The sequence below is a fragment of the Rhopilema esculentum genome, chromosome 2, assembly GCF_057945365.1.
Source record: "Rhopilema esculentum isolate cy_ngs chromosome 2, ASM5794536v1, whole genome shotgun sequence".
Classification (NCBI taxonomy): domain Eukaryota; kingdom Metazoa; phylum Cnidaria; class Scyphozoa; order Rhizostomeae; family Rhizostomatidae; genus Rhopilema; species Rhopilema esculentum.
The window spans coordinates 3,001,088-3,017,003 of NC_142816.1; the positions used below are offsets into that span (position 1 = coordinate 3,001,088).

Genomic DNA, 15,916 nt, shown 5'->3' on the forward strand with positions numbered 1-15,916 from the left:
GGAGGGGGCTTTCAAATCACATTCTCTAGTGGGACGTGCAAAATTTTGAGTCCATTTTGACTCGTAATATTCCGGCAATAAGTTTCAAACTTTTAGCTTTAAACAGCAAGTACAAAAGAATGTTTCTGTTTCTCAGAAGAAAAGATCCCGCTAAGTTGTCTGAAAAAAATATAACCCTAATTGAGGAGAACAGTTCCTCATTCGCGACCAAACGATAAAGTTTGCAGTGGTAATTGCCTTGAAAGTTTTCTTTCTAAAAGATGATTAACCAAACATTACAGTCTTGAAACAACGTAAAGTTAAGCATCATTGTGCAATAAAGCTACTCTTCCGTAGGTTGTTTGTTTTTATTTCTTGTTTGGTATTGATTTCTTTAGGGGATGCTTTTTCTTCATACGCACTAGAGACAGGGGAACACAAGGAGCTATTCCGAGACAGATAGATTTGTATCGGGGAGGCCACTCAGGCTCTTCAGTATCGAGGCTTAAATGAAATATGTTGCTGAATTTATTGAAGATTCGACACGATTACTTTCTTTTCCCCTTTTGCTGGGAATTCCCTTTCTACTTTTGCTAAAGTCAACACAAGTTAATTATTTGACTTCGTAATCGGTTAAGTAAGCTTCTATTCAAAAGCTACGGGTTGCGAAGTTGCAGTGAAAAAGTATAACGAAATTATTTGTGCTGATATTAACATTACCGTGAACTTCATTACACCATCAAAGCTGTAGCTTCATAATACTGTTCTGCTTACGAGGTTAGAAAGTGATTTCGAGGCTAACATAATTGCGAGGATCAGCGGCTTCCGATTATTCCCCACCTGTAGTGAGTGCGCAACGATCAATGATCATTTCATTCCGCAAAGAAACTTACAAACCCAGTGCCGTACAATGAATATAGGTACCTTCTAAACTGACCCCCCAATTATCTCGAACAACAAGTCAAAAAACGCAAAACATTCAGCAGAGGCTCTGATCTTTTACCCCTATGTCAAGGGCATGAAATATTCACACGGTGAAATTGCCTATGGTGAAGGACACAGGCCTTTTGTTGTGCCTCCTTACAGTGAAACAAAATTTTTTTAGCTTTTATTGATATCAGCGATTTAGTTTAGGTTGAAAATATTGGTGTTCGATTGGTAATATTTTTTACACGTTTTTTTGGATATTGGTATGGAAATCGATGGCTGAATTAGGACGTTTTCAAATGACATGACGTTGAAATATGAAGAGGAGAAAGACTTACTCACAAAAAAAACTTGTAAGTAGCCATTCACTTATACTATTCCTCAAAAATAACTTAATTTAGCTAAAGATATCTTTGAAATAATAAAATAATTCCAACGTCAAGATATCGTTTGACTGAGCTCACTTATAGCTGATTGCAAAGCAAAGTGAAAACGTCTTCTTCGATTTTGATAAGATGACAAGGTTGTTGTTAAAGAATATTTATTAGTTAGTAGTCAGAATGAAATTTTGAAAACTCGGATAGAGTCTCTGACAAGCCATGGGTGAATCACTTTGAAATTCTTTTTGCTATTGCATGCTAGTAAGAATATAAATTTTGAAAGAGCCAGTATTTCTTAAAGCCTTTGTGAGCACAATTTCAATATGTTTTAACAGTTACAATAATCCTGGCTCAACAGTGATTCATACAGTAGCACTGCAGAGGTAGATTCTTAATCTCAATGCCAAGGAATACGAGTAATTTCATTTGCTAATGATTAATCTAATATACAACGGAGACAACCTTAACTTAGCGATTATTGGTTGTAACAGCTTCAGTCAATGCTGAAATTTTTGGAATACCTGCACCAAATATCGATCATTTTGTGAAGGGTTTCCTTTAGCCCATAACAGTGCTGCTAAATTTCCACTTTCTTAAATTTGCCGGCAAAACCAGCCTGGTGTCCTTTTGTGCTAACTTTGGATTAGAATATCATAGCCTGCAATATTTTCATGATATTTTCATTCCAGCAATTTATGAATAACTCCTTTTGTTTATTGCTCTCCTTCCTCAATCCTAAATGTTACTTGCCATCCCTCTAACTTGCCTGATTCCTCTGATTTCAATAACAAACGTTGTATGAGGAGGAATGGGGAGTAAATAGCATAAGCATTGATAGCTTGAAGTGGTAATCAAAGCCTAGTGTCGTGAGCATTTAAGCTTATTGTAGCTGTTCAAGATGTCCAATTGTTTTTAAAACGGTTGCAGTGCTATTAGCTTTGTTATGATAGAGCACGTTATATAAAGAGAGGCAATGACTCTTGAAGTTTTTATTTGGACACAGTTCAGTGCATGAATATTTAAGTTCCACCAAATACGAAAAGAATATCATATCGGAGGATTTTATTGTACGTTTGTGGTTTTGAAAAATAGGAGTGCAAGCCAATCTTGTAAAGAGAAGCTGGAAAAAGGCTAGACAAAAGATGAAACATAAAGATGAAGCAGAATCGTTGATATATTTCCAGTTTGATATGATAACAAAAGCTCAAAGCTGGATAACTGGGTGAATTCGATCATAGTCCCTTTCAACTCTAGAAATTGTCCATCTATAGATAGATGGAAGCAATTAAGAAGTTTGGTTAAAAATAGTCTTGCAAGCAGAGCTTAGCAAAATTTCCAGAAATATAGTCTTGATAAACAATGATGGAAGGGTGTGGATTGGGTGTGGCCCGTCAGTTTGTTTTTCTAATCTGCATTATGGTCATCAGCCATTGACAAACAATTTCTCTTGTAAAGGGTTACGAGATCTGGCTAGCAGTGACAAACAGTTACTCTGCATTTGGGATTACCGCAAAAGGTCATCTACATAAGCTCTTCTGTAGCATCAAAGTAGAGATCTCTTTGCTCTTATGAAACCTATCTATCAATACAGATCACGAGATTAATAAAGGAAGAATACAAGTTGATCATAACCAAAACAAAAGAAAGATTAATAAAACACCCTACTCTCCTAGTGATTTCGCTGGTTTTGTATTGTAGTGATCGAGTTGATTCGGATTATTGTGTGAATTTGACGCCTAACCATTGATAGGTTTCGCCAAGCTCAACACGTCAGACCTTTTTACAACTGCCGGCTTAGGGTAGGTTCGAAAAACATAAAGCAGTGTGACTTTCTTGTGAAAATTAACAATCTTCGTTCGAGAACCTTGTTTGAAAATCACAAACCAATGATATAGTTGCCGCAGACAGCCAAAGTATCATAATTTCCTATATACAATGTCTAAATGTGAATGAGTTCTTCTCGCCAATTGTTAAGTGCATCGGTTTCAGAAGAAACAAAAAATCTGCATCCGTTTCCGTACTGATAAAGCATTTCTTAGTAAAAGAGATAGCTAGAATTAATCCTTTTGCTCCTAATTTATGGGTCTTTTAGTTTCTTCTCTACTTTCCCGTATAGCACAAAATTTGTTTAGACCTATCTCTCCTCCACATTGGATTATGACAACAATCAAAGGAAAAACAGGGATTGCGAATGCATCATGAAAATTGTCTCCAATTCCCCAAGTCTTTTGGCACTGATTCTACCAAAAAAGCTGTAGTGTAAAGTTGCACAGTAGTGTACAAGGCTTGGAAATCTCAAAGCTTTGATGCATTGCTTATAGGTTGAGTCTACAACAGACTATAACTTTCGGGATTACACTTGTACTTTACTAACTTTCCTTTGCAGGCATCTGTTCACTGTAACTCAGCAATTGCCTGGACCATCTATGCAAGTCCAGTAACATTTCTCTCCCTACCCATGCACAAAAGCTAAGACTTCTTGCAATACACACTTTTTATTTGAAAAAAAACTTTATAACTCTTGTCTGTCAAGAATATTCCATTCTCCATTCGCATTCACGTGCTGAATTTTCAAAAAACCTAGAAGATTTCTTGAGTGATCAGGAGCCCTTAGGCCTACCACGTTGGCAGTTCCAAAATATTTGTGTATTAATTCTAATTCTTTTATTTTTCTCAGCTCTACATTGACTGTTGTACACAACTCCCTTGAGTTTCAACCAATCAAGAATCAATAAATATCAGTTGCAGCTATAACCACACTGTCTGAAGATATTTTCTTATTGCTTTGGTCTTATATGCTATTTTAATCTTTCAGGTAATGCAGATGCTGATTTTTATATTCCTGGCGTGGTTTTCATGTCCTGTGAATGCTGCTCAAAAACAGAAACGCCCAAATATAGTTTTTATAGCAGTCGATGACCTAGTAAGTCAACATTGATACTTTGTGACATATCTTCAATTTGAGTTCGTAGATTTCTTGTCGAATTAAGGTGGAAGATCCTGCTAAGGTGGACTAGGGGTAGGCGATTCTCTAAATGACTCTTCTTCGACTGCGTCTTAATTGGCCTAATGGCTATTCATCACTATGCTTTTTGAAATGTTTCTAGAGATAAGCAAGCAAGTTTTCATAAACATGACTTTGTTATTGATATTGAATAATTCCATAAAATTGCTTAGCTTTGGAACAACGTACACGATATAAAATATCTCCAATGATTAACGGAGTGTCCACAGAACATTATATGTTGCTTTTTCCGTATCAAATGACTTGTAAATGGCAGGTTTGTTTTTGGATTCAGGTAAAGACAAACTCTATGTCAACTAAATCACATATAAATGCAAAGAAATGTTAACTAAAATTTCGGACGAAAAGTGCTTTAATATGCTATGTTTCCGGTGTTTCGAGCAATTCGAAATATTGCGGTACTAAAAACTTATGTTGGCTTAAGTTAATTTGCCGGCATGAAACGCTTAAGTTTAAAATCACATTTTGATTCCATTTTGAAAGCACAATATTTTCCTCTATGCCAAGAAATTTGCTTCCAAAACAACAGGGATACATCAAGCATCAAATTGTCGACACGTAATAGATCTGGTCTCCTTCGCAGCTTTCTATAAATAACGTGCTGCACAGCCGGGCTGTTTTGACTTCGTAAATGCCAGTAACTGGTATTGCTATACCGGACTCGTTTTTAACGATCATCCCACCTGTTATTTTTGTGCGTCGAAACAAAACATTTGACACGTAAACGAAGTTTTTTATAGCGATTGATAAAAATGGGTCCTAAATGTAGTTTTTGTAGTAAGACTGGTGAATTTATCTGTTCAGTCTTTGGACATTTAGCTTTGATTTGTTATCTAAATTTCCTGGAAACCCATTAAGAATAATCCAAGTAGCAGAAGATTTGAAAATATTTTGGCTTTTAAAAAATCATTCATTGATCTCTGTATCGTTTCAATTTGATTAGGTTCCTTTTTCAAATTTCACTGGGCATTGAAATAGTTAAAATGATAATGTTGCTATGTATCGAATGGACTAGTGAAAGACATGCAAAAAACAAAGTGTTTTGTCAGAGATATTTGAAAATCTAAAACATCACAAGCCTATATACAAGCTTGGCTAAAACAGGAAAAGTTTAAATTAAATAAAATACATTCAAATCAACAGCATTCTTTGTATTTATAGTTGCAATTGCACAGATTTGGAATATTTATCAAATGTATGCCCTGAAATACAGCTGATAGAAATATGTTAAAAATCTTGCATAAATATCATAAATCTAAAATACACTGTAGAGCTTGCTCTCCTTCGCAGCATCCACCCATTGCGATTCCCATATATTAACAAATGTTCGTTATTCTTAGATTGTATTTGAGGCCATTTTTCACAAATTCAATAAATTTTCTATATTATTCATCATAATTCTATTCCTCGATCTATCTAAAGTTGTTAATTTGTCATTTATCTATAATTGATAACTTTTCATTAAACTAGGGTTGGGACGATGTTGGATTCCACGGATCGCCTCAGATACCAACACCAAACATCGATACACTCGCAAAAAGCGGAGTTATTCTAAACAGCTATTATGTGTCACCGTCATCTTATGCGACAAAAGCAGAATTTATGACCGGGAAATATGCCACAAAATTAGGTGAGGCCAGCCGCTTTTTCAGATATCGGATACTGTATATGTAAAAAAGATGTCAATAACTCTGAAAAGTAATGAATTGTTAACGATATAAATCAATTGCAATTATAGGGAATAAAAAGTATAGCTAAGTAAAAATAGCAAAGGCTATGGTAGATAAAAAGCAAATATTTTTGCCCCTAGCTATTTGTATAGAAAGTTGATATTGCCGTGAACACGTTTGTTTGTTTTTTTGTGTTGTTAGATATTTAAAAATCAAATTTGAACCATCTTCCACCTCTTTTGATGATTTCAAGAAACCTACCTGTTTGATCGCAGATTGTGGAAATCATCTGAATGTTTATTTTCCAATGAACTTTGTGTTATAGGTTTTAATGTATGAACAAGCCCTAAAGTTTTAAGCCAAGATTCAAAAATGCAAAAAATCAACTCATATATCGAATGATTCTTCCAACTAATCTGCTGCTCGTTTTTATCACTAGACCTCCATCTTAATTTCAGGCGTACAACATGGAGTTCTTCATAACATGCAGCCCGCTGGACTTCCATTGGCAGAAAAAATTTTACCCCAGTATTTACGGGATGTTGGCTACAGATGCCATGCAGTTGGCAAGGTATGATGACGTTATCCTAAAATCATTCTATTTTTTCGTACTTTCATTTTATCGAAAGCAGGGTCCTTACATTATAGAAATATGTTGAAACATGAGGTAAAGAGCGACATGTTTTGCTTAAATAAAAACTGGGCATACCCTGTTTTGAGTAACAACTGTCTGTATCCCATTTATTTTCTACTCGTTGCTGTAAATTGACATTCTATTTTTCGAAAACGATAGCATTTCTTGTTAACTTTAATTGGTCGTTTGTATCAATTTTTCTGTGATGATGAATGTGTGTTTGAGATCAAATTAGGCCTGATATGAGATGCTTCAAGGAGTCCAAAAAGTTTCTTAAAAGCAGAGCATTAAGCCTTGAAATTGTGTATCTTGCTCCTAAATGTTTGCTTTTCTGTGTCTCTTGTTTTTGCAACTTATGCAGTGTTCTACTCTCTACTGTAAAATATGCGAAGTTTTATTCTCTACTGTAGTGTATACAATGTAGGATTATTGTAATGTATGCAATGATTTACTCTCTCCTATAATCTATGCAGTGCTTTAATATCTAGTCTAGCGTTTGCAATGTTTTACTGTCTATTGTAATGTATGCAATGTTTTACTTTCTAATGTGAAATATGCAATGCTTTTTCTTTACTGTAGTGTTTGCAATGTTTTATTCTTCTAATGTTTTACTCTCTACTGTAATGTATGCATGTCCCTTTTTTAGTGGGCACTGGGTTTCTACGCCAAGGATTACACGCCAACGTACCGAGGATTCGAAACATTCTACGGCATGTGGAGCTCCTCCGGCGCAGATTATTTCACCCATTCTGCTTTAGACTCTGCTTATGGCCTTGATCTTAGACGGAACCTAGAGGTAGGTCTATTGATTCTATTGCTATGGATAATTGCTGTAAAGACTTTTTTCAACAGGAGAATGAAAAGCGTTTGATCTTTGAGTAAGAGCACCATTGAGCCTCTTTGCCAGGTTTCTTTAACTGACTATTTGACACGTCTTAGAGGCTGCTTTGCTAATTGGAACATATATGAATCATTTTAGAGTTAGGCTAACAATTAATTGCTATGTATTCTAAATTTAACGATGTTACACAGTTTGTCAATAGGTAACTTTTACCAAATTACCTTATTTTTTCACTATGGCTTTATTTTCGACTCGGAAAAATTTAAAAAACAATGTTAGGTGAGAATTAAGATACTGTTGGACTTGTCTTTGCAATTTTTTTGATTGATTTTAAACTAGCAAGAATATATAATTATATCCTGTCGAACACGCACTTGCTGGCACAAATACACAAGTAATAGAATTAGATTAGCATTTTGGCTTCTAATACCTTCACTGCAATGCTCTGTTACAGGTCGTGCGAAATGAAACTGGTCATTACAGTACAGAATTATTCACAAAAGAAGCAGTTAATGTAATCAAACGTCACGATGGGTACCAACCCTTGTTTCTGTATGTCTCACATCAAGGTGTTCATGCTGGAAACCCAGATGACCCTCTTCAAGTCCCTGAGAGATATACAAAGAAGCTGAAATACATCAGAAGTGAAAGTAGGCGAAAATATGCAGGTACGCCAACTAGTTATAAACTGGGGAGCAATGAAGTTCTGTTGCAAATACAGTATGCTCTCGTTAAGTGGGACCCCGGATAAGTAGGGCGCCCGCTATGTAGTAAAGATTTTCCCGGTCCCTTGAACTTGCTTATCCTTTTCAAGCATTCGGATAAGTAGGACGCCCGCTTAGTAGTACACTTTTGCTCGGTTCCTTGAGTGTCCCACTTGTATAAACATTATACACTTCCGACTAGGTAATTCACACAAAGTATCCTTTTTGGCTCTTTGACGATTATGTTGAAATCATTTCTTGAACGTTTCTCTAAGTAGAAATTTGTCGACCCTAACATTGTTCACCACTTCAATCTAAATCTAAGGCAAGGAGGCACTTTCATTTTAATGAAAGAAGTTTCACAGAATTGTTCGGACATTGTTCACAAATTGTCTAAGCTGATTCTGTTCTCGAAAATGTCTTTTGTAAACTAACTAGTCAATACGCGAATGCATTTCTATCGCAGTTTCCTACCTTGAACCAGATGAGGAGTAGCAGCCTAGAAAATACCTTGATTGAGCTTCATCTATGAGCCAATGTAGCTCCACGGTGCAAGTGTTACTTTCGTTAAAATCAAAGGCAAACGACAGATACTTAAGTGGTTTGAGTTATATCTCGATCTTCTTTTGGCCAATCAATGAATGTGTGAGTGGCATCACGTTTAATGATTGGTCAATTTTGATTGACTGATGGCTACAGTATCCGTTGATTTCCTTTAAGAAGTGCTTATAAGACAGGTAGGTTTAATTCACATATTGAAGGTGTTTGAAATTGTTTTTAGGTATGGTCGCTGCTTTGGATGAGTCAGTACTGAATATTACCATCGCCCTTGAGGAAAAGAAACTCATAAATGACACTATCATTATTTTTACAACTGACAACGGAGGAGCAGCTGGTCACATGGAACTGAATGTTGCCTCCAATTATCCACTGAAAGGAGGCAAATTCACTGTATGGGAAGGAGGCATCAGGGCCATTGGGTTCGTCTACAGTGACCATCTGGCTAGTTCAGGTAAGAAAAGTTTTTGTTTATGAACCGAAATTTTTTATGGCTAAAAAGATGATGCGCATAAAGTCATAATTCGTAACAAAGAACGTATTGTGTTTTGTTTCTGGTATCTCCAAACATAATAGAAAACCATATTGATGTTAGATTTATAAGAACTAAAGAGAAAAGTTTGTTCAGGAAATCAATTTTTTTTCATTTTTACAAATTCTGCTGCGCTTATTACAATACTTTCCTTATTTACGTTTCGTGATTGAAATTCTTGATCTCTACATTGCTCTGTCAATGCTTGAAATGTTTGCTATGGAAAAGGTCTGTAGAACCAGGCTACAAATACTAAACACACTGTCTAGGCTACCAAGAAAGAATAAAAACTAGTTAAAGCTTAGATAGGCAAAAAGACAACTTGGCCTAGTTTTTCGTTCCTGCGTTCTTTTTCCTTACTGAAGCAGCCTTCTTGTTTGGACGAAAAATGAATACACCATGTGATGAGTCAAATGCCACGCGTGTAATTTGTTAAGCAATTAACGAGTATGTCTCATTGGTCGATTCACCTTGATTGTAGGTCGTGTTAGCACAGACTTGATGCACTCAACAGATTGGCTACCAACACTTCTGCGAGTAGCTGGTATTGACAAATCAGTTACAGGAAAGATAGATGGTATCGACATGTGGGATATGATATCTGATGGCTACGGCTCGAAGCGTTTTGAGATCTTTCATAACTTTGATCCACTTCAAAGCAACCAAGCTGCTCTTCGTGTTGGTGACTACAAACTGATCGTTAACCAAGATGTTGGGTATTTTGGTGACTGGTATCCAAGACCCGCTGAGGTAGTCATTCATACCTATTTTTCATTTCAATCTTCTATTTATCCATCTTTCGTTTTCTAGTTTTTCAGGTATCTGTATCCTTTATGCTAGTCAGTTCACCCTACTTAACCTTATCATTTTTTTTGTTTTCCTTCCATAATTTTCACGTTTTTTAACTAGCGCTATAACTTTTTCAATCTATTCCTTCCATCTTCGCTCGCATGATATTTTTTCATCGTCATTAACACCCTTTTGTCATTAACACACTGAAGCGTAAATCAATAAGACTTGTCATCTTCTTTTGATTTCCTCTTTGATAAACATGTCATTTTTCTTACGTGCCATCATATCATTCTTTTTTCGCATATATTTTTGTTAATTGTGCAGTATCTATGCGATAGGAACTCTCAATTCTTTCACGACCTAATGATACTAGTTCTAAATCATGCAAGATAAAGATTTTTAGTGATGTAATAGACTTTATCAAATACGTCCCTATTCATGTCTCATGTTTACGCTTTTTTTTATGTCCATAGGTTGGAGAGCTGGATAACCTAACATCCTCAAACGCTCCTGTGCTGGCCGTTCTAACTTGTGATCTTCGGTACTCACATCCATATCTTCTTATGCATGCGCCTCCGTGCAATCCAATGAAAAGGCCTTGTCTTTTCAATATCAAGTGGGATCCATGTGAATATCACAATTTGGCTGACTACATGCCTAAAACAATGCGAGTCTTACTCGACAGGCTTGTGTTTCACCGGACATTGGTTGTCCGTCCATACTACCCTGCCTATGACGTCAAAGGAGATCCAGAGCACCATGATGGTATTTGGGGATTCTGGAGAAATGCTACATTGGAGTCACTGGTTCCAATGATGAAAGAAAAACGGCCTAAGATGATTGGAAACAAGACGTTGGCAAGGCCAAATCATGTTTTGCCAGTTAAGCATTCTCCCTATTCCAGTACAAGAGCGACTATCAGTCTCTCCCCTGAAACACTGAGTATTACAGCTGCCGATGATCGTAACACGGTAATAGAAAACAAAGTTACTAGGAGTAAACAACCAACCATTCCGGATGAAAAGAATGTTAAAGAGGTCTTCGATGTCGTTAGTGACTCAGGCGATATTGTAAACATGGCTGTACAAAATAGAAATACAACAAGAGTTATAAATAAAGACTATTTCCATATGAATGACCATATTATAAACAGCAAGTCGTCAACAAAACTCGCTGAGGCAGGTCAGACAAATGTGATAGAAGTTAAATCAAACGATACTGCTCCTAGCCCATACCAAAGTATTGTTGCCACAGACAACAGTCAGACCTTACGCAATAAGACCTCTTCTTCAACTACTATTGAAGAGGATTATCTTACTCAGTCTCACATTCAAGATGAGACGCAAGGAACAAAGGAGACTTTCGTTTATTCATCAGGACCGGCACCCACCCAACCACAACAGCAACAGTCATACGTTGGGACCTACATGCAACCTACCATTTCACCAGTAACAGAGAACATGACAATCACAGGCATGCCTGAAAACACAAGTGACGCAAACGGAATTGGCAAGACAGCAATGCCAGACCCAGATCCACGCTTTGCATCAGCAACAGGGAGCATAAAAATTTCTGGAGACCCAAGCAAAAGTAACGGTTATATTTTGAGTAAAGCGACGGCACATGGAAAATCATTAACGCATCTCAATGTCTTGGATGGTGCAAAGCAAACATCGACCGTTAAGTATGAGCCAAATGAATCTGAAGGAAAAGGCTCTACTGGCAAGAATCTAAATACAAAACCGTCTGCAACCGGCTCTTCAGCTTCTCCATTCACAGAATCAGGTCTGTCATTCTTACCACGTCCGTCTACCAACACATTAACTTCATCTTTCAAGCCTTTTTCATCGTCAGGTACAAACACAGCTGAACAATTATACAAGAACCCTTCTAGCTCTGGTGCTCCAGCTGCAGCTACATCGCCAGCAGTAGCAGCTCCTCCTCCTCTTCCACCACAAACCCCTCCACCTCCACCTCCTCCCCCACCACCTCCTCCTCCACCTCCACCTCCTCCTCCACCTCCTCCACCTCCTCCACCGCCTCCTCCTCCACCACCACCACCACCACCACCACCACCACCACCACCACCTCCGCCACCACCACCTCCTCCACCACCTGCATCATTACCTCAAGCACCACCATCGCTACCTCCACCACCTCCCCCTCCTCCGCCACCTCCTCCACCACCACCACCTCCTCCGCCACCACCTCCCCCTCCTCCTCCACCACCACCACCACCTGCTCCGCTACCTCAACAGCCTATAGCTCAATCGCCACCACAAACCCAACCAATTCAGCCTCCCCTTCAACCACCACCTCCTCCACCGCCACCTCAGAAACAGCTACCACCACCTCCACCCCCTCCATCTCCTGCAGCTGCAGCTGCTTCTCCTGCACAAACCACTGCACCTGCCCTTTCACCTTCTTCTCAGCTGCAATCATTTCCTCTACGTCCTGCTGTCCCTGTGGCACAGTTCAGACCAGCTTCAAAGCCAGCACAGGCATCCAAACCGGCTGTGCCAAAACCAAAGGAACAGCCAGTACAGACAGTCACCGGTGAACCAAATGACGAGACAGAAAAGGCAAAAAAGCTGCCCAAGCCTGCCCCATTGAACAATCCTCAAGTGTTTGCAGCTCTCAATAATGATGCAAATGCTGATGGTAAACCAAAGGAAAACGGAATCTTTCAAGACCTAACCATGTTAACCAACGTTAATACCATCCCTGGGAACGTTAAGCCTGGACAAAAAATTAATAACCCTATTGTTGCACCGCAATTCAATAAACCAAAGAAGCCTGTTTATCAGATGGCACCAAAGGTTCCTGGAGGCCAAGCTGCACCAACGGGCGGAAAGAGCTCAAAATCTGGCTCTGGATCAAAATCAGGGTCCACTACCGAAAGCGAGACTTCTGTCGGAAGCATGGGAGAGACAGGAACAAAAATTGGCGGAATCAACGAAATCCTTTCTGCCGAGGCACCAGATGTCAAAACTATAAACCCTGGACCAGACCTTGCCTTCTTGGATGCACCAACGACAAAATCAGCAAAAGATGAAACTGTCAAAAATTTCAAATCTGATTCACTTGGAGATTTTGAGTTTAGCTTAAATCATAAGGATGTTCACAATGATTTGCCTGAGAGTGAAATAGCTGGCTCTCGACCATATCAAACTGTATCAGACCTAATCAGTGACACAGGAAAGTCAGCTGAATGCCCTGATGGACGCAATTGTATCCATAAGGACGAGCAAGATGGAACGAAGGATACAACAGATGCTGCAGCTACTGTCGATGCCACTAAGCAGAAATCCCCCGGAAACGAAACTACAGTGAAGGCAAAAAATATGATCACAGATTGTAAGTTAAGAGGGGATTGTAAGACAGAAGCAACTAGCAAAGATGTAGAGAAAGCAAAAGGTGGAAATCTCGCGCAGACAGCAAAGGAAGAAGGCCTTGCAAACGGAGATCAGTTTAAACAGCTGGATGAAGCAGAGATCCAAAAGCTTTCTGCAAAAGAGAGGCTGCATAAGTTCTTTGGTAGTATCACTGTCGATAAGAATGTGTATAATGTCGTCGGAACAGCGGAAATGGCAAGTGTAAAGACAAAGAGCAAACCAGAACCAAGCAAAACAGAAAAGCTGGTGGTAGACACGGATGTTCGCAAGCATAACATCGGTTTCAACGTGTTGTTGCCATCTCGTGTTATCAAGCACTTTGCTGCTCCACGATTTAAGGAGCATTCAAAGCTGCTAGGTCCAAAAGGCAAAAAGACACAGGTTGCTAGTGGAGAGAATAGTATGAAAGTTCACGGTGGTATAAAGAAAATTACTGATGCTATCTCAAGTGCGAACAAAAGGAAATTTGTGGCATCGTTGCAAGAACCTCATGTCGTCATAAACAAAGCAAGCATAGCAACAGTCGCAAAAGGAGAGAGTGGTGACATTGGTGCTACCAAACCACTTCAAGGGCTTTTATTGGAAGCGAAAGCAGCAAAGAAGACACAAGGAGATCTTGGAGCATCTGCACCTGGCAACACGGCACTTGGAACTGATGCCAGTCACGAGGCATCTGCCAGTAACACAGCATCGAGTGCCGGTAACAAACCAATACAAAACAACCTTGGCTCTATTGTCACTTTGGTTGGAAAAGTGAAGGCAGATCGTCTGAATGGGAAGAAGCATGCAAAAGCACAATCGGATAAGGCAAGCAAAGATAGTAATAGTACGATAGCTGATGGCCATAAGAAAGAAGGAGTTAAGCAAAGGCCGGATGTCAAGCACTTGAAACACAACTCAAGCGAAACAAACGCAGCTAACATTGCGGAGACTGGGCCTAGTAATTCTATCATCGTATCATCTGTAATAGTTGTTATTATTGCGTCTTTCGTTGTTGTTGGCATGGCAGTCGTTGCTATAGTTTCAGTTGTTGCAAGATATTGTAGATTAGGAAGAAGACTGGACGCTAGTTAAGACACTCTTACGTAGACATTAGATGCTGGGCAGATGCCTCCATGATTTGTATAAGTTGTCCAATAATATCACATGTTTGTATCTCCTAAATTTTAACTTACATCGGAACAATTTGATAAGTTTGCACCTGGAACTCTCAGATCAAAAAGTAAGAAATTCCTGATTTTCCAAAGAATCCCTTTTTGTCAGTCGCAAATCTCGAAAATGGAGAGCAAGAAATCTTTCGTGAAACTGATTTTAGCTTAAGTTTCGAAACTGCTTTTTATTTCAGATTGTCTTATTATATATAGAGTTATATAACATAACTTTGCCCTACAGAAGAAATAAATAGAATAAATGAGGAATGAGTGAAGTATGAGAATTTATGAGTGAGGTTTTAACGATGCATTTATGTAAGAATGAGTGAGGTTTTAATGATGCATTGACCACAATCAACAAGCTCTCGCAAGTAAAAATGTACAAAAAATTGAAAGCAGGTCACCCCTCCCCCCTCAGCTGGGTTGAATGTATTCACAGACTTGGTCCCTAGAAATCTACTCCTTGGATGGGTCTTTTCATCTTTTCCTCTTTGATATTGTGTATAGAAGTGATTTTCCATTTAAGAAATATATCAAAACTTAATAGGATTCTTTAACTGTAATTCAAGGTTGCAAAATTTAGTTTCTTTATTGATAAGTGGAACAGTTCCATCTTCTGCCAATTTTCCCATATCTCCTTGAATATATTTCTGCAGCCTTAAAGATTATACCGGAATAGTAGAGACTTCACATACTTCAAGTTTTATGGTAGTAGAGACCTGAATAGCAGAGACTTCACACTCAACAAAGGAAATGATTTTATCTGTAAAGACGAGTTTTAGAAATGTAAGACTTAGCTATTCGGCTCTTGTGTTGAAATGTAATCTTTATTTATACTTGTTTAATTTAGTGTCATGTTCTGTGTTTCTTTATTGTAATTAAATATACTCTATGATGCTCTACATTGCCAATTTCTTCTTGTCTTCGAATAAATCTTCGTATCTAACAGATGTTGGAATTTCAAAAGGACGTTCCAAATATACTTTAAAGTTGTAGGCACTCTTTCCGAAAATTCTTCGTTTCATTTCTAAATTAGATAGAATCATTTTGAACATTAATGCACCGCTCTGTACCAGAAGTATTTTTGAAGTTTTCAAGAAAATGGGTGGCCATTTAGGCTGCTGCTACAAAGCTTGCCAAATTTACTTGAAACAATGAACAAGTTATGTTGCATATTTTTCATTTCTATTCCGAATTGTCATTTCTTCGACCCGAAAAACTTATTTCCTTTATCACTTACGTTGTTTTATGGTAGACTACCTTTGTGCCAAGGGGAAGATTGGGTGACTACCATTTTGGCAAAGATTGTTGGTTTTTCTTTTGGTGAG

At 38.2% G+C, this 15,916-nt stretch overlaps 1 protein-coding gene across 2 annotated transcripts; it reads left to right on the forward strand.

Annotated features, from left to right (window-relative positions):
- Positions 1 to 107: 107 nt before the first annotated feature.
- Positions 108 to 15,490, forward strand: LOC135695615 (uncharacterized). Of its 2 annotated transcripts, XR_016144017.1 has the most exons (10): positions 108 to 1,259; positions 4,102 to 4,209; positions 5,782 to 5,941; positions 6,440 to 6,552; positions 7,262 to 7,411; positions 7,911 to 8,124; positions 8,942 to 9,172; positions 9,732 to 10,000; positions 10,516 to 14,884; positions 14,919 to 15,490. XR_016144017.1 is itself a non-coding variant. In XM_065214750.2 (9 exons), the coding sequence occupies exons 1-9, from the start codon at positions 1,224 to 1,226 to the stop codon at positions 14,509 to 14,511; spliced, it is 5,277 nt and encodes a 1,758-aa protein (XP_065070822.2). In that variant the 5' UTR covers positions 108 to 1,223; the 3' UTR covers positions 14,512 to 15,490. The 2 variants fall into 2 exon arrangements, 1 of the variants encoding a protein (XP_065070822.2); XM_065214750.2 differs by having other exon boundaries at positions 10,516 to 15,490.
- Positions 15,491 to 15,916: the final 426 nt, after the last annotated feature.